Source organism: Panthera leo, chromosome E2 (assembly GCF_018350215.1).
Source record: "Panthera leo isolate Ple1 chromosome E2, P.leo_Ple1_pat1.1, whole genome shotgun sequence".
Taxonomy (NCBI): domain Eukaryota; kingdom Metazoa; phylum Chordata; class Mammalia; order Carnivora; family Felidae; genus Panthera; species Panthera leo.
Genome location: NC_056693.1, coordinates 17,943,823 through 17,960,962, shown reverse-complemented (window position 1 = coordinate 17,960,962; position 17,140 = coordinate 17,943,823). Strand labels below are relative to the sequence as shown.

The following is a 17,140-nucleotide window of genomic DNA, read 5'->3' as shown; positions in this document are numbered from 1 at the left end:
CTCATGTTGCCGTAAGCAAATTCTATGTGTATTTTGTACTTTTACTCAATGGATGTGGACACACTTGATGGTGTAGAGTTGTTGCGTTTGGGTGTGTAGTAGTCCTTAGTGACTTCTGCCAAATCTTTCCAGCTCTTCATCTTCCAAGACTCACCTTCTGGGTCTCTCACCTGGTCCAGTTGATGTTTCAGTTGACATGGTCATAAAAGGTCAATTGTTAGTAGGAAATTAGAGACAGGATAGTCTAAAATGTGCCAGATGTTGATCACAAATTTTAAAACACTGTGTCCAAGAGGCAAATGATAAGAATCCATCTCTGGGTATTAATGCTACTAAAGAAGGTTTTATCCCCCAAAAGTAGTGTCCTATAGATGACCCTTCTTAAGCTTTACTATGCATACAAATCACTGATAGATTTGATCAAAATGCATGTTTAGGGGGCGCCTGGGTGGCTCGGTTGGTTAAGCGTCCAACTTTGGCTCAGGTCATGATCTCACAGTTCATGGGTTCGAGCCCCGCATCGGGCTCTCGGCTGTCAGCAAAGAGCCTGCTTTGGACCCTCTGTACCCTTCTCTCTCTGCCCCTCCCCAGCTCATGTGCGCTCTCTCGCTCTCTCTCTCAAAAATAAACATTAAAAAATTTTTTATTAAAAAAATTTAATGCATGTTTTGATTCAGTAAATCCAGGAGTGGAGGGGCAAGGGATTCTGTATTTCTAACAAGCCCCTGGAGAATGCTGGTCTTTGAACACCTTGTAATACAGCAGCAAATTACAGACACTAATGTGAAAGCTTGAAGCTTGTCAAACAGGGACCAGGAGCAGAATACAGGTGATGATAATTATTTTGTCAAGTATATTGAACAGACCGAACACAGTAGGGGTACAGAGGGGACTTATATTTCTTCTGTAAGATGCCAATCTCACCTTTTTGTATCAGCCTTTTGGAGGGTGGAGACGAAAACATCCTCTTCTTATGTAAGAGAGGAAGAGGAAAGCCACTGCAACTTCCTCCGTGAACGACAGCTTGAGGTAACAGTAATTCCACAGGCATCCAGAGTCTCTGCTTACAGAGTGTATCAGGGTTCCATCAGAGAAGCTGACCCACTGGGGGGATGGACAGATGGACGGATAGATAGATAGGCAGATGAACTGGGATTTAACCTTATGCAATTGGAGTTATGAAGCAGTCCCTAACATTGTGGTCTTAGGGTCTGATGCTGGCACTCGAAGTGCACAGGGCAGGCAGTTAGGAAAGGAAGACAGACATAAAGTGGGGAGAAACTCGACAAGGGGGCCTCTGCCCTTGGTGGTGTGAACGTCCACAGGAACAGCTGCCATCCTTCATTACGGAGATAAACCCACACCTGGCCCAGGAGCTGAGAAGCTGGGGGGAAGATCCAGGAAAAGGTGAAACAATTGCTGGCCCGGCTGCTGCCCTGTGCAAACGTGATGACCCAGCAGAGCCAGCCAGTGACAACCTGTGTGATCTACAAAACGGCAGCTGCTTCACTTCTGCCCACCAAATCTTGCCCAAGCCTCTCTATGGGTCCATCCTAATTGAAATCACACAGAGAAGGTAATTCCAAGATACAGTTCGTTCAGCCTGGTCAAGCTGACACATTACAAAGCCACAGCACAGAGACTGGAGGAGAGTGGTGAGAAGCTCATCAGTGACTGCCGGGGAGATGGTCACATAAGCAGCTTGAGTGGATGTTTCTAATAATTTCCGGGTGGCATTTCTTTAGAGTTGGAGGGGAAACTGTAGTAGTTATCTCTTATTTGGTTTTAGCCTTTCTTCCAAAACATACAGAATCCTTTCATGTCATAGCTTCAGTCAAGGTGTATCTGATTAGTTATCATTAGGTCATGGTTATAGATGTTTCATTAGATAATATTCCAACTTTCAGCCAATTCTCTTTTTCAATAGATTTTATTTTTCACGAGCAGTTTTATGCTTACAGAAAGTTACACAAAAAGAAAAGAAAGTTCCCATATACTTCCTGTCCCTCCACACATATTTTCCCTTATTATTATTACCATCTTGCAGGTAACTTTGTTACAACTAATGACCAAGAGTAAACATTATTAACTAGAATCTATGCTTCACATTAAGACTCACTCTGTATTGCACAGTTCTGTGGCTTTTTATGCATAATGCATAATGTGATGCATAAATGCATAATGTGATGTACCCACCATTTCAGTATCACACAAAATAGTTTCACGCTCCTAAAAATGCCAAGACTCGGGGCGCCTGGGTGGCTCAGTTGGGTAGGCATCCAACTCTTGATTTTGGCTCAGGTCATGACCTCACAGTGGTGTGCACTGATGGCATGGGGCCTGCTTGGGATTCTTGGCTCTCCCTCTCTCTCTCTGCCCTACCCCGTTTGTGTTCTCTTTCTCTCTCACACACAATAAATAAATAAACTTAAAAAAAAAAAAAAAGCCGAGCCTCACCTTTCCATCCCTATCCCCCACCTCATGATCTCCTGGCAACCACTGATCTAGTTTTGCCTTTTCTAGAATGCTATATATTTGTAATCATACAGACGATCTTTTCAGATCGTCTTCCAAAGTGGCTGTATCATTTTGCATTCCACCAGCAATGAATGAGATTCCTGTTGTTCCACATCCTCGACAGCATTTGGTACCGCTTTTTTAAATGGATTTTAGACATTCTAATAGGTGTGCAGAGTTATCTCATTGTTTTAATTTGCAATTCCTTAATGACATGATATCAGCAACTTTTCGTGCTTATTTGCCACCTGTACATCTCCTTCAGTGAGATATCTGTTCATAACTTTTGTCTATTTTTAAGTAGATTATTTGTTTTCTTATGGTTGAGTTTTAAGAGTTCTTTGTATATTTTGGATACAAGTCCATCTTCAGGTATGTGTTTTGCAAATATTTTCTGCCAGTCTGTGATTTATCTTTTCATTCTCCTAACAACCAGTACTTTCTTTTTTTAATTTTTTAAATTTCGTTTATTTATTTTTTAATTTACATCCCAGTTAGTCAGCATAGAGTGCAATAATGATTTCAGGAGTAGATTCCAGTGACACTTCCTCTTCATATCCCAACAAGAGTCCTCCCTAATGCCCCTTGCCCATTTAGCCCATCCCCCCACCCTCAGTTTGTTCTCTGTATTTAAGAGTCTCATATATGGTCCCCCTCCTTGTTTTATATTATTTTTGCTTCCCTTCCTTATGGTCATCTGTTTTGTATCTTAAAATTCTACATGAGTGAAGTCATATGATATTTGTTTTTCGTTCCATCCACGTTGTTACAAATGGCAAGATTTCATTCTTTTTGATTGCTGAGTAATACTCGATTATATATATACCACATTTTCTTTATCCATGCATCTGTCGATGGACATTTGGACAGTACTTTTTAAAGCCCCTGGAAAGGCTCATAGACCAATGGCAGACATGCTAATTGATTTTGTTTTTTAATAGCAAAACACCCTACAAAAGGCAGAAGGGTGGCAATGTTTGAGAGAAACGGCACCTTTTGAGAATTAAGCATTGTGGAGTAGTAGCTGCTAATCTTTCTTCCAGGAAACCCACCTGGATTACATCAGCCCCTGGCACCCCCTTCTGCTTCTCAGCCCTTATGAAGCACTTAGAAGCTGGACTCAGCTTCTCCCCGAAATGTGCTATCTCAGTGGTGATGCCATGTCCCCTTGTCCCTGGGCCAGTGACTCAGCCAGTCCTTGGATGTCCCCTTAACTCCTCACACCCACATTGTTATCAGCATCTCCCCCAAAGCTGTCCCTTCTCTCACATCAGCATTTCAAGGTCTGCTCCATCTAATCCCCAGCCCAGAGCTGGGACCTCACCCTGGATACCCCGCCCTCTACAGCCAATCAGTCTCATGACCCACTCAGTGTCCTCCTCTCTTCTCCGCATCCCTACTTCACCCACCATTGCCCTCGACCCCCACACCTCATCCTGCCCCACCCTCGTCCCTCAGTCCCCAGCTTTATTCTCACCCCACCACCTCTCCCCTCATTTGTTTATTGAATAACTACTTAGAGACTTGGGCTTTATACTGGACACCGAGGACAGAGTAGTGAGCTGGGCATGCATGCTCGGTAAAAGGTCCCTGAATGTTGCCATTCCTCCGGGGCCTGTCTGAGGCTGAGTGGGCTCTCCAGAACCCCAGCCCCAGTATCCTGTGCTTTCGGGGGCGGCCGACAGACCTCGCACACTCCCTGTGTCCCCAACTGACCCAGTCCTGCAGCTTATACTCTATCCTTACCTGGTGGTGGTGAGGCGTCTAACTCCCCCACTGAACTGTGAGCTCCACATGGGACTGGACCAGTCTCCTCCACCGCGATGTCCCCAGGGCAGGGTCGGCAGCGTCGGCTCACGAATGTTATGGAATGGTAAAGACGAACGAATACCTGGAAGAATGCGTGCCGGGGAAATATTAGGGTCCTGCTATCGGCCCCCTATCCCTCAGACCGGAAACACTCTGTTTCTGAAATCAAAGAGCCTAAGTTTGGCATCTCCGCACCTGACCTCCAAGGATGAAAGTCCCATTTTGTCAAGAAAATCGAGGGAGGCATTTGGGACCTTTTGCCTCTTGGGGACACTTGGTGGTGAGCGGGAGGAGGCCGAAAGCGAAGGGGCCTCACCGTTTCTCCACACCCCTTTCGTCTTCACTCGAAGGGACCCATCCAGGAGGAGCCAGACACGCAGGACTGCTCCGCGACGCTGAAGAGCCGCGAGGCCCCAGTCTGCTTGGCAACCGATGGCGTCACTGACGGCGCGCCCGTGACGCCAGAGGCGGGCGCCACACTCGAAGAGGGTGCGGGAAGCGGCCGCCGCGGCGCGCGGACATGGAGTTAGTGCAGGAAGCGCGGGAACTGGGCTGCTGGGCGGCGGAAGAGATGGGGGCGCCCGCGGCAGCCCGGGCCCCGGAGTCAACTCTGCGCAGGTGAGGGACGCTCTGACAGTGAGGACTCCATACCTTAGAGATAGTCTCCGGGGGTGAGAACCCCACCCCTCACTGAAGACGCTCCTTCGTCTTCCCCACCTCTGCCCCAATGAGAATAACCCCCGAGGGCGTCCCCCTTAACCCACCCACACACCCAGTAATATATCTGGGAAGAGGATCCCGGATTGAGTGAAGACACCCCCCCCCACTCCCACCCCCCACCCCGTGAGACCACCCAGAGTGGGCGAGGCACCAGTGAGGATCCTCTGAGAGTTAGTAAAGCCCCCAAACTATGTAGAAGTGAGATCTTTGGAGCAAGACTGTCCCTACAGCACCTACCACCCCTACCGTCCCAAGCCAGTGAGGAGACTCCAGGTCAGCAAAGACCACCCCACTGGAGACTGAATCTAGAAGGGTGATGATCCATATCTGGTAATGAGAGAGCAGTTCCTGGCAGTATACTCTCCACTCCCACCTCTGGAAGTGACCAGCGATAGCCCTCTCCCAGAGAAAGGAATCTCCACACACCCCCTCCACCCCCCTCCCCAGGGAATGAGAATATCCACACCCAGTGAAAAGCCCACAACTCAGTGACCAAGAATTCCCCAGGAAGGAATATCTCACCCCAAAGACTGTGGACACATCCCCATTCCCCCCAGAAGCGACAACTCCCTAGTAAAGACTTTCCCCACCACTGCCACCCTGGGAATAAGGATCCCCCAACCTTTGTGATGCCCCAGGCATACCCTTAAACACTGTCTCCACAGACTGTGTCTGGGCCAGGGGGCCGACATCTGGGCCTATGTCTTGCGGCATGTGCATAGCCAGAGGTGAGCCTGGCTGCATGAGGGAGGCTGTGACAGGGGAGGGGACACAGGCAAACCTCACAGTAACACTTCTTCCTTCTACCTCTCCACTGTAGGAATGTCAAGAAGATCCGAGGAAACTTACTTTGGTAACTGGTTCTAAAAGCTATTCCTTCCTATTTTCCCTACTCCCATCCAGCTGTATTTTTACCCGTAGCCTCACACCTCCTGTCTCCCCCTGGAAGTCCCGTCACCCGCTAACTCTGGCCTCATTTCCTCAGGTATGGCCACCAGGACAGTCCAGAGGTGAGAAGCATGTATTATAAGATTTTCTTCCATCCAAAAAGAGATTTGTAGATTTCTGCTCTAGGTCCAGCTTCGTGTTGTGTAATGTTGGGGACGCTGGGTTGATCTGCCAGCTCTGATCTCGACACTCAGGGCTTACAGTCCAGGGGACACAGGCATGAGCTGGATGTTGAGGGGACGTGGATATGAGGCATCAAAGCTGATGAGGGGAGATGGGAGAAGGGACTGGTTTACGAGATACACTGAGGCCAATGGAGGACCTATTGTGTGCAAGAGGCCCAGGTGACATCTGGGGGAGGATTCCAGAAGACCTTGGGACTCCTAGATTTGGCTCTTTGTGGGGAGATGAGAACTAGGGCACAGCTGTAGTGTCATCAGTGCAGAGACAGGAAACAGGTTAAGAGGATAGGTGAGGCAATCCCAGGAGGAAGGAGGAAGACAGATGGTACCCTAGTGTTCTTCTGGGCCTGGAGAATCAGACACAGAAACTGCTTAGGAAAAAACCCCTGCCACCTACCTGTGCAGGTGAGGAGACTGGCGTTCCACAAAGGGCAGCCAGGCCAAGCCCCAGCCAGGCCATGCACCTAACTCTGTACCTGATCCCACCAGGCCCGTCGGAAGTTGGAGCTGGAAGCCACCGTTGCTCGCCTGCGGGCAGAGATCCAGGAGTTAGACCGGAGCCTGGAGCTGATGGAGCGAGAGACCGAGGCTCAGGGTGACCTACGGGGCTGGGAAGATGAGCAGCCTGGAGCTGAGGGAGCGAGAGACTGAGGCTCAGGGTGACCTACGGGGCTGAGAAGATGAGCAGCAGTGCTGATGGCCACCCCATTTCTCTTACAGACATGGCCATGGAGCAGGCCCTGCAGAGCATTCAAGACACCCAGCGTCGTGGTCTCCTCCTCCGGGCCCAAGCTGGGGCCATGCGAAGACAGCAGCGTGGGCTTCAAGATCCCATGCAGCGGCTACAGAATCAATTGAAGCGTCTGCAGGACATAGAGAGGTAGGCCTCAGGTTCCCAGGGACCAGCGTTCACCAGGCCAGGTGCACAGACATTTTCCTTAGAGACCCTGACCCCTTCTTGGGTTCCACAATTCTGAGCTCCACTCCTTAGGATTTAAAGTCTGTGAGGCCAAGAAATTTTGTCACCTTAGCCACTTACATTTCCAGTGCCTAGAATGGTGCCAGCTGTATACCTAGGGAATGTTCTGGGGAAAGAACAGTAAATAAGGGATAAGTCCCTGCCCTCATGGATCTTATACTCTGATGCAGAAGAGAGAGATGGTAAATTAGGAAGCAAACTCTATAATTGCAGGGAGACATAAATGCTATGATAAAAAGGGTAGTGTGGAGAACGGGAGAGGGAGATGCTACTCTAGGTAGGATGGTCAGAGAAGACCTTTCTGAGAAGGTGACATTTGTGTTGGGGGAGGAATCTCCATGGAGAGGGGCACCAAGAGCAGAGGTGCTGAGCTTGGCATGTGGGAAGAACAGCCAGGAGGCCAGTTCAGCTTAAGTTACACAGGCGAAAGGGAGAGCGTGAGATGAGGTCAGAGACAGGGACAGAGTGCTATGGAAGCATCGGAATTTTACTCTGAGGCTGGGTTCATGCCCTAGCTTGTCCACTTCTCTATGAACTTGGGCAAATGATTTAACTTCTCTGTGCCTCAGTTTGTAAGCGCTGTAGAATGGGGATAATGTTAAACCTACTGTATAGGGTAAGTATGATAATTAATGAGTCACATCACGCAGGATGCTTAAAAGAGTTTCTGATACCCACTGTTGCTATTCTGAGTGTGGTGGGAAAACACATTGTTTTCAAGGGTTTGGGGCAGAAAGGTGACATGATGTGTCAGGTTTTAGCAGGATCGTTAACTACTAGATAGAAACAGACCACAGGAGCCAAGAGCAGAGGCCAGTGAGGAAGCTAATACAGCCAGGAGATGACAGTGGTCTAATTTTAGAGGTGGCCCCTGAGATCCAGGCTCACTGATCCCTGTGACTAGCCTTGCAGCAGGAGGAGACACAGATATCTGTTCTCCTAGCTCTCTTCTCCCAGGCACCCCCACCCCAACTGTATTTTTCTCTCCAGGAAGGCCACAGTAGATATAACCTTTCGACCCTTATCATCAGCATCCCTGGGACTGGAGCCTGTGGTCCTGGTAAGAGTCCTGGGCCATGGGGAAAGAGGTGGAGAGTCTGGGGTCAGGTGGGTGGGTGGGTCAATCTGGGTTCCTCTCACGCCCCATCCTCTTCTTCCCAGGGTGATGTCCGAACAGCCTGTACCCTCCGGACCCAATTTTTGCAGAACCTCCTAGTTCCTCAGGCCAAGGGAGGCAGCATCCTGTGAGTGTCATCCAGGCCCCACAGACCCTGCCAAGAACCTGGGCTTTGAGGGGGGGAGCCACTTATCTGTTAATTCCTCAGCCACTGAGCCTCTGGACTATGTCAGCTGCAGATCTTGCCCTGAAGGCTCCCAGGCTGGGACAAGGAAGAGACAAATCCATCACAGATAGTGACAACCAGGTGGTTAGGGATGTTGGAGGCGGGGAAGCCTGAGAAACTCCAGGTACCCAAAGGCGACACTACTCAGCTAAGGAGTCAGGGAGGACAGATTCTCTGGTGAGGAGGCTTAGCGAGGGTAAAAGGTTAAGAGAGTATTCTAGACAAATAGCACATGTGAAAGGCCCTAAGTCTAGCTAGTTGGTATAAGCAGGGAACTCAGGTCTAGGAGGCATGGACTCCTGATGGACTTGGTTTCCTCATCCTTAAAATAGGGACACTAGCCCCCACCTTAGGGGTAGTGGTAATCAGTAGAGGGAGTGTCGACATGATCTTGTAATATTCTCTGTCCCCTTCCCTAACCTTGCAGAACCCCTCGAGATGACCACTTTGGAGCTTCCTACCAGCAGTGGCTTAGCTCAGTGGAGGTGAGGGGGGCTTTCAGGAAAGGCCACACCTTCTGCCCCATGAGTGAACCTCAGGGTGCCAGAACCTATCTCTTGATCCCTGCCTCATCACCATGGGTCCTAGCTCACAGCCCTACACCCATCCACCCTACTTTACCCTTCCCCCCACTAGACACTACTGACAAACCATCCTCCGGGCCACATCCTGGCCTCCTTGGAACACCTGGCTGAGGAGCGGGAGGCAGAGATTCGGTCCCTGTGCAGTCCAGATGGGCTCCAAGATACGGAGATAACCAGGTGTGAAGTGGAGTGCTCCTGAGGGTGGGGCAGGGCCAGGGGATGGCTAAGCCAGAAGACTCAGGGCCAGGCACAGTCACCTGCTGATGGGGATGGAGCTGAAACCCAATGATAGATCTGGCAGGTGGGCTGACATTGGCCATCCCTGAGAACTCAGGAAGGGGAGAGGGCTCCTCCCCCAGGAGTTTTATCCCACCTCCAGGTCCCAGGCACCAGACCAGCCAGACTCCAGCCGGGCCCTGCCGTCCATGGTGCATCTCATCCAGGTGACCCCCAGGCATCCTTCCCAGGATTCCATCTCCTTCCCATCCCAAGCCCCAGTTAATCCCCTCACCCCCAGGGATCATACCCACCCTGACTTTATACCCCTGCCCCAGGAGGGCTGGCGGGACGTGGGTATGCTGGTTGCACAGCGGGGCCCCCTGCTGAAGGAGCATCAAATCCTGACCCAGCGCCTCCAAGGCCTGATGGAGGAGGTGGAGAAATGTGCCCTGGAATCCAGCGAGAGGTGAGGGGGCTCTCTCAGCAGAGACTCTAGGCCATCTCTCTCCCAGAAGTCTCAAAATACTGGACTTTTTCTGCCCCTGTGGCTCCCAGCTCTGCCTCCCTGCTCTTCTGGTTTGTGTCCGTGTTTGTGGCTCCTTGTGCATCCTTACAGATCTGATTCCCCTCTTCCACTATGAGTCTTAGTCATCTTCCTCTCCCTTGCTCTCTTCTGCTTGTGCCCCAGGCAGGCATTGGTGCTGGGACTCCGAGGCTGTGGCCTGTGGGCAGAGCTCAAGGCCCTGCGTGCTCAGAGCCAGGAGCTGGAGGAGGTGGCTGGGCGCCGGCAGCTTCTGCTACAGGAACTACAGGCCAAACAGCAACGGATCCTGCACTGGCGCCGGCTGGTGGTGAGAGGCGGGCCTCAGGGGAAGTGGCAGTGCTGCATGGAGGGCCAGAGAGAGGCTGGGAGCCTTAGGATCCAGAACTGGGCCTCTGGTGGTGGGGAGGGGCCCGGGATGAGTCTTCCAAGAGGAAGCAGGACCTGTACAAAGGGACAGGCAGAGCCAGAAGCTGGGAGGTAGGAAGTAAAAGCAGCCCATCTCAGTGGCCTCATGGTTACCCAGGAGGAGACACAGGAACAGATCCGCCTGCTCATCAAAGGCAACTCAGCCAGCAAGACGCGCCTGTGCCGGAGCCCTGCAGAGGTGAGACGGGAGTTGAGGCAAGGTCTGGGTAGGGCTAGGGCTCCTACAGATGGGGCTGGGTGGCTCCAGGCTGCCCTTCCCATCCCTTTCCTTCCCCACAGGTACTGGCTCTGCTTCAGCGAAAAGTGGTCCCCACATCTGAAGCGGTGGCACCAGAGTCCCAGAAACTGCTTCATTGTCTGGAGGAGGAAGCCCGGCATCTTCCCCACCTTCTGTTGGACACCATGCTTCGGCACAGCCCTGGAGGGTAAGACTGGAGCCACCCCTTATATCCCCTCCCACCGATGACTATCACTCCCTGATTCTACTCCAAAAAAATAATCCCAGGCCCCCAGTGTTCCCAAGCTGCCAGACCTTGCCCTCAAGTCCTCAGTCCTAACTCTGAAATCCTAGTCCCCAGACCCACCTCCAAGTTCCTGGGCCTCCTGAGCCCACCTCTCAGCCCCCGGAACCTCTGGAACCCAAGCCTCCTCCCAGTGCCCCACCCAACCTGGACTTTCCCTCCAGGTTACAGCCCCTGCCCACGGTCCTGCCATCCATCTACCAGCTGCATCCCACGTCCCCAAGGGGCTCCAGCCTCATAGTGCTGAGCCACAGATTGGGGCTGCCTGCAGGGAAGGTGAGTTTCTGTCCCCTAGGATCTGTCTTCCCACTCCTACCCCCTCCCAAAATGACTGTCCTTCCCCCTCCCTCCAGGCTCCAGAACTGCTCCTCCCAAAGGCTGCCTCTCTTCGTCAGGAACTTCTGTTTCTCCAGGACCAGCAGAGTCTCCGGTCCTGGGATCTGCTCCACATGAAGACCAGCCTGCCCCCAGGACCATCCACCCAGGGTAAGGCCTTGCCTTCACAAGTGGCATTCCTGCCCATTCCCAGGGCCATCAGCCTCCAGAAGAAATCACAAACACTCAGTGCTGACACAGTGCCTACTGTGTGCTGAGTCAGCTTTAAGCATGTTCACGGGTTTCATCTGCACAGCAGCCCCATGGGGTTAGCACTGCCATTTGCCCCATTTACAGAGGCAAGAACTAAGACAGGAGGCCTTGGTGGCTGATTAGGTAGCAGAGCTAGGATTTAAATCCAGGCAGCCTGACATGTGTCTGTACTCCTAACCAGGTGACACTGCCTATCAAATTGCAAAGTTCTCATGTATCACCATCCAATAGGATACTGGAGTAGTTAAAAGCTAGGCTGTGGAGTTAAACTCTTCTTAGCCCTACCTATTCCCTGCTGTGTGATCTCTTTGTGCCTCAGTTTCCTTCTCAGTGGAGTAAGCATAATCATAGCACCTTACAGAGTTGCTGCAAAGACTCAGTCCGGTTACCCAAACAGGGCACTTAACAATGCACAGCATACAGTAAGCGCTATGCGTCTCTGGTGTGGTTACGATCTTTTTGTCTGCACATGTGGAGTCTCTTTCAGTCCTTACCATAAGGGTAGACATTATTAAGACCAATTTACAGATGACAATACTGAAACTCGGAAAAGTTGTTCATCACTAGATTCCCTCAACTAGCACTTGCTGGGTTGCTACTGGCCCCCAGAGCTCAATGGGGAGAGGACGCCCGAGCTGTCCAGCCCCAGGGATCCCAGTGGTAGAAGCGAAGAGCGCAGAATCAAAGGATAAATAGGTGGAAGAGGTGTATTGATGAGAAATGAACCGAGGTGCCATCAGCAAAGCAGGAAGAGGCCATTTTCGGGCCTTTGAGTTTCAGGCTCCCTGCCTCCCCCTCCAGTGACAGGGAGCTGTGTCGGGAGCAGCCTAAGACTGGCACAGCATCGTTGCACCTCATGGGCATCTTGGGCTTTGGCATGTCTGTAACAGAGCATAGTTCCCCCTGTTCTGAAAAGCAGTTTTGTTTTTCTTCTGCCTGGTTTCCTTCCCTCAAAAAGTGACCTCACCCTCCTTACTGAGGTCAGCAATCCACGCGTCATCCTAATTCCTCCCAGGACCCTAAGCCGCCCCCCCACCTTCAACCTGTCAACAAGCCTTGTAGGTCCTGCTTCAGAGTACCCCAGTCTGCAGCCTGCCCTGCTAGCCTGTGGCTCAGTTACACCTGACTGCAGAAGTAGCTGAAGAAAGGGCACATGTCATGCCTGAGGTCAGAAGGCAAGGATGGAATGGAGTCGGGGCAGGGCTCTGACCACAATGCTGATCTGTACTTGCTCTGAGATGGGCCTGTTTGGGCCTATGGAGAGGGACTAGACCCAGTCATAGTCTCCAGGGCAACACTGCTGGAGTGAACCTACAGCAGTCCGAGGAGGAAGCCTTGGGGTGGGGAAAGCTGGGAAGGGCCTCCAGGGGGAAAGTGGTGCCTTGAATGGGCCCAGAGGGATAGGTGAGGGCTGATAGTAGCAGAGGTCACATAGTGCAAACCCTCAAGTACTGGCCTGAGGAGCTCAGACTTGGGGGTACTGGGGGGCCTTGGAGGGTTCCATGCAGGAGAGGGAAAGGATCAGGTTTATGCCTTAGGAAGATCATTCTGGCTGCCATGTACCAGAGGCATGGACCAGAATGGGAGGCTGAGGCCTGGAGCATAGGAGGGAGGCTGGGGGGTGAGTAGGGAAGGGGGGAAGGGGGAGGAAGCTGAGGGATGGGCCGAGAAGATTGATGGTCTGTCCGGGAGGGAGGAAGGTATCCGGGATGAAGCCTGGGGGATGGTGGGCTTGCCCTTGAGATGAGGAAGTGGGAGGAAGGAGAGGTGTGGGAGAGGTGAGGTCAACACTAGGTGACTGGAGACTTGGTGACCCATTGGCTGTGAGACCCCAGGAGCCAGAGGACTCAGCACTGCTTCCTGGGTTTCTCACCTGCAGAGCTGCTGCAGATCCGGGCAGCTCGGGAAAAGGAGCAGAAAGAGAATCTGGGACAGGCTCTGAAGCAGCTGGAGAACCTGCTGAAACAAGCGCTGGAGCGAATCCCCGAGCTACAGGGGGTTGTTGGGGACTGGTGAGAGGGGGGCACGATGGTGGGGGCAGGGTCCTGAGCTGGGTGGACCGGGCAGGACCTGGGGGTGCAGGCAGGGGAGGAGGTGTTGGGGGGGGGGGGGGGGTGTGGAGGCCACTGAGTGTCTAGAGTCCCGGGCCTTCCCTGTGACACTGTCCCCTTTCCCCAGGTGGGAGCAGCCAGGCCAAGCCGCCCTGTCCGGGGAGCTCTGCCAGGGCCTGTCCCTGCCCCAGTGGCGGCTGCGCTGGGTCCAGGCCCAAGGCATCCTGCAACAACTGTGCAGATGAAAAGGGGGCCCAAACAGAACTCAAGAGCTTCGTTTGTTCACCCCATCATAAGACCTTTGGAAGGGAGCATCGCCCAGATATATCAACCCACCGTCTCTACCCACACTTACTGTCCCCCTCACAGGCTGTTCTGTTCCTCTCGATTGCCTTGCACCTGTCCTTTCATCCCATCAAACCCAAGGCAGTGGGCTATCTGGACCCCACCCTAAGTCCCCCTGAAACTCCGCTCATCACTTTCACCCTTAGCAAAACGTCATTGAGCACCTGCCCTAAACACTGAGGATCCAGCACTGAACGAAATGGACAGAAGTCCCAGACTTCAGGAAGCTGTTATTCTAGGACAGGGAAATGGACCCCTGGCAAGTTAAGTGAGCAAAATATCTAGTATGTTGGGAGGTAACTGCTCTGGAGAAAAATAAAGCAAGCTGCAAAGAGGTGCAGCTTTACATAGAAGGCCACACACACTCTGTAAAGGTAATGAGAGGGAAGCATGTGGGTGTCTGAGGAGGGCTTGTGGGAGTCAGGGGTGGGAGGGAGGTTGCAGCTTAGCAACAGTCCTGAGCTCGAACATGCCAGTGTGAGGGTCAAGGAGACAGGGCAGGGGCGGGGGGCGGGGGGTTGTCTTCTAGTTTTTATGTAGTTTCCTTTTTTTACATCTAAATCTCTGAATTCATTTGGAATTTATCCAAATGGATCCAATTTTGTCATATTTTACGTGTATCCCAATAGCACTTCTTAAAATTCTCAGAGCAGTTGTTGCCTCTGAAGGAGAGGTAGGTAGCAGGGATCAACCAAGGAGGAGACAAGGGAACTTTGTAGAGTTGGAAGTGGATTATATGTTGAAGGTAATAAGGGTAGGTGTCAGAACCCGTCTAGCTATACTTTTTAGGTCTGTGCATTTCACTGTAAATTATTCTTCAATTTATAGAGTAAAACTGCCCACCTATATAAAGTAAAACTTCAGGTGATCTGAGATGCCACCTCTTCATAAGCTAAGTTTCCATGATTAATCAGGCTATATTTGGACTCTCTCCAAGCCTATTGTCTGTCTGACTCTCATATGCCATCCCCACAGTGTTTTGATTATAAAGATTTTGAAATATGTTTTAGTGTCTGAAATGGCTGGTTGCTGTCTTGCTCTAATTTTTCAAGGTTTACCTCTTGCTAATTTTTTTTCCAAAATGAAATAAACTTTATACCCAACTTACCTGGTTCCAGAAAAAATACACAGATGAGGGTTTTATCGGGGTTGCAGGGAGTTTACAAATGAGGGAGATTTGACATCTTTGTGTCTTTAACATGTTTGCTTTACAACGTGCCACCTTAGTGTTCCCCTCCTCTCTTCGTCTTGGCTCTTAGCCAAGATTGAACACGGGGGGCCCTTGCCCCCCCTCCCTGTTTAATCTTTCTCTGTAGTACGCCTTCTAATATACTTTATGTTCTACTTTATTTATCCTTTATTGTCTTCCAAACAGAATATGAGTTCCATGAAGGTGAAGTTCTCTATAAACTAGAAGTTGGGCAAACTTGCCTAAATATAATTCAAAATCCAGATGCAGTAAGGGGAATTACTGATGAAAACATAAAAACAAGAAAAAGAAGGAAAGGGTAGAAGGAAGGAAGGAAGGAAGAAAAAGGCAGAGGGAGGGAAACTTATAGACTAAGAGACAAGATTTTAAAGATTATTTTGAGAGAGCGTGCAAATGAGAGCAGGAGGGAACGAATCCAAAGCAGGCTATGTAATGTCAGTGTGGAGCCCAATGTGGGGCTCAAACTCACGAGTCTTGAAATCATGGCCTGAGCCAAAGTCACGAGTCCAAGGCTTAACTGACTGAGCCACCCAGACACCCCAAGACTTAAGATTTTAAAATTGGAACAATTTGAGCAACAAAATAAAGTAATACTGAATTACAACCCAAAGTATAAAATATGAGTCCATACTGATAAAAAAGACGTAATAAAAGGAGAATAGACAAATCCCCTGTGCAGAAGAATTACAAATAATTTATGTAAATATTCCATTCTCAAGGAGGTGGAATTTAACTCTCCACCCCTTAAGTGTAGGCTGGGCATAGTGACTTCCTTCCAAAGAGCATGGGAAGGGAATAAAAAGAAAAGTATAGTGGAGAAACCTGACAAATGGTACCCCAGCTGGGAGATCAAAGTTAACACCAACAGTCAGGTTGATAAAATGTACCTTTGATATGACATGATGAGAACTTCACTTTACTTCTGCAGCCTTTCCCCTCACCCCCACAAAATGCATAACCCCAGCCTAATGATGAGGAAAATATCAGATCCCAAACGAGGAACATTCTACAAAATACCTGACCAGTACTCCTCAAAACTAACAAATTCATGAAAAACAAGTGTGAAAAATTGTCACCGGCAAGAGATGCCTAAGAAAATATGACAACTACATGCAAGGTATCCTGGATGCAATGAACGAACAGAAGAGATTAAACACTAAGAAAATCAAAGTATGGACTCTAGTTAATAATGTTAAAAAAGAAAAAGCGTCCTATTCTCTTATCACATCTATTGTAAAGAAGCAAACAAAAAGCCAGTATTTTAACAAATCATTCATTAGTGCTGATTTAATCTTGGAACTTCAAGAAACCAAGACAGCCAACAAAAGTTTTGACAGAAAAAAAAAGACCGACCAACCAATCAAACCCAATGTGCATACCTTATTTGTAGCCTGATTTTATACAAATTTTTTGAGGCAGAAAAAATTGAACAGTCTGGGTGTAAGATGACAGCAAAAAAGTTAATTTTTTCCGTGTGTGTGTGTGTGTGTGTGTGTGTGTGCGCGCGCGAGCGCGCGCACCGAAATCCGAGAACGAAATCAGAATTTTCTTGGGCGTGAAAATAGGCCTTATCTGTTAAGACACACATCATGAAGTATTTGTGGAGGAATTGATGTCTGGAATTTGCTTTAATATACTCCAAGAAGAGGGAGGATAAGTATAGATGAAACAGGGTAGAATATTAGTAATTGTTGAGAGGTACATGGAAGCTCGTTATATTCTTCTCCAGTGTTGTGTATTTTAAATATTCATAATGAAACCTATTGAGGACTAGGAAGAAAAGGAGGGGTCACCTGTGTCCCAAGAAAGGACACAGAGACCAAACCTACACACGACTTTCTGAGTTGCCGCATTTTACTACTCCAGGCCTTTACGATTCCTCCCATCTCTCTCCATTTTCATCTAGCAAGAAGTCGTCAGGTGTTACCTTCTCCTCCTGGAGAAGGTCAGGCGCCCCCTATGAGCTTCCCACATCCTGTTCCTGGTTTTTCTGGGAGTCACCGGTGTCAGTCTATCCCAGTTGGGAAGGCTACGGTATTCAGCAATCTCCAGCCTCAAACATCCCTGGGCTGACGCGGACTCCGATGCATTTTAAAACTTCCGGAACGAGCTTCAGTGGCACAGGCGGGGCCTCCAAACTTTTCTGAGCTCTCA

The 17,140-nt window shown here is 50.1% G+C and overlaps 2 protein-coding genes across 6 annotated transcripts in view; one reads left to right on the top strand and one right to left on the bottom strand.

Annotated features, from left to right (window-relative positions):
- The window catches only part of ATP4A (ATPase H+/K+ transporting subunit alpha), a 93,842-nt gene extending 89,099 nt beyond the window's left edge, over positions 1-4,743 (bottom strand). For 3 of the 5 annotated variants that reach the window (XM_042918997.1, XM_042918998.1, XM_042918996.1), the window contains exons 1-2: positions 4,522-4,728; positions 4,264-4,408 (exon numbers count right to left, since the gene is read on the bottom strand). The gene's annotated coding sequence lies outside the window, so the exon portion shown is untranslated. Of the gene's footprint in view, positions 1-4,263; positions 4,409-4,521 lie in introns of all 5 variants that reach the window. The other 2 variants (XM_042919000.1, XM_042918999.1) reach the window with 2 other exon arrangements.
- Positions 4,744-4,803: 60 nt separating this feature from the next.
- HAUS5 (HAUS augmin like complex subunit 5) lies at positions 4,804-14,778 on the top strand. Its single transcript, XM_042919049.1, has 19 exons — positions 4,804-4,944; positions 5,712-5,774; positions 5,867-5,899; positions 6,032-6,056; positions 6,666-6,771; positions 6,897-7,056; positions 8,146-8,215; positions 8,317-8,399; positions 8,926-8,983; positions 9,135-9,259; positions 9,462-9,525; positions 9,637-9,767; positions 9,990-10,152; positions 10,369-10,449; positions 10,551-10,696; positions 10,957-11,068; positions 11,146-11,278; positions 13,260-13,392; positions 13,559-14,778. The coding sequence occupies exons 1-19, from the start codon at positions 4,847-4,849 to the stop codon at positions 13,674-13,676; spliced, it is 1,902 nt and encodes a 633-aa protein (XP_042774983.1). The 5' UTR covers positions 4,804-4,846; the 3' UTR covers positions 13,677-14,778.
- Positions 14,779-17,140: the final 2,362 nt, after the last annotated feature.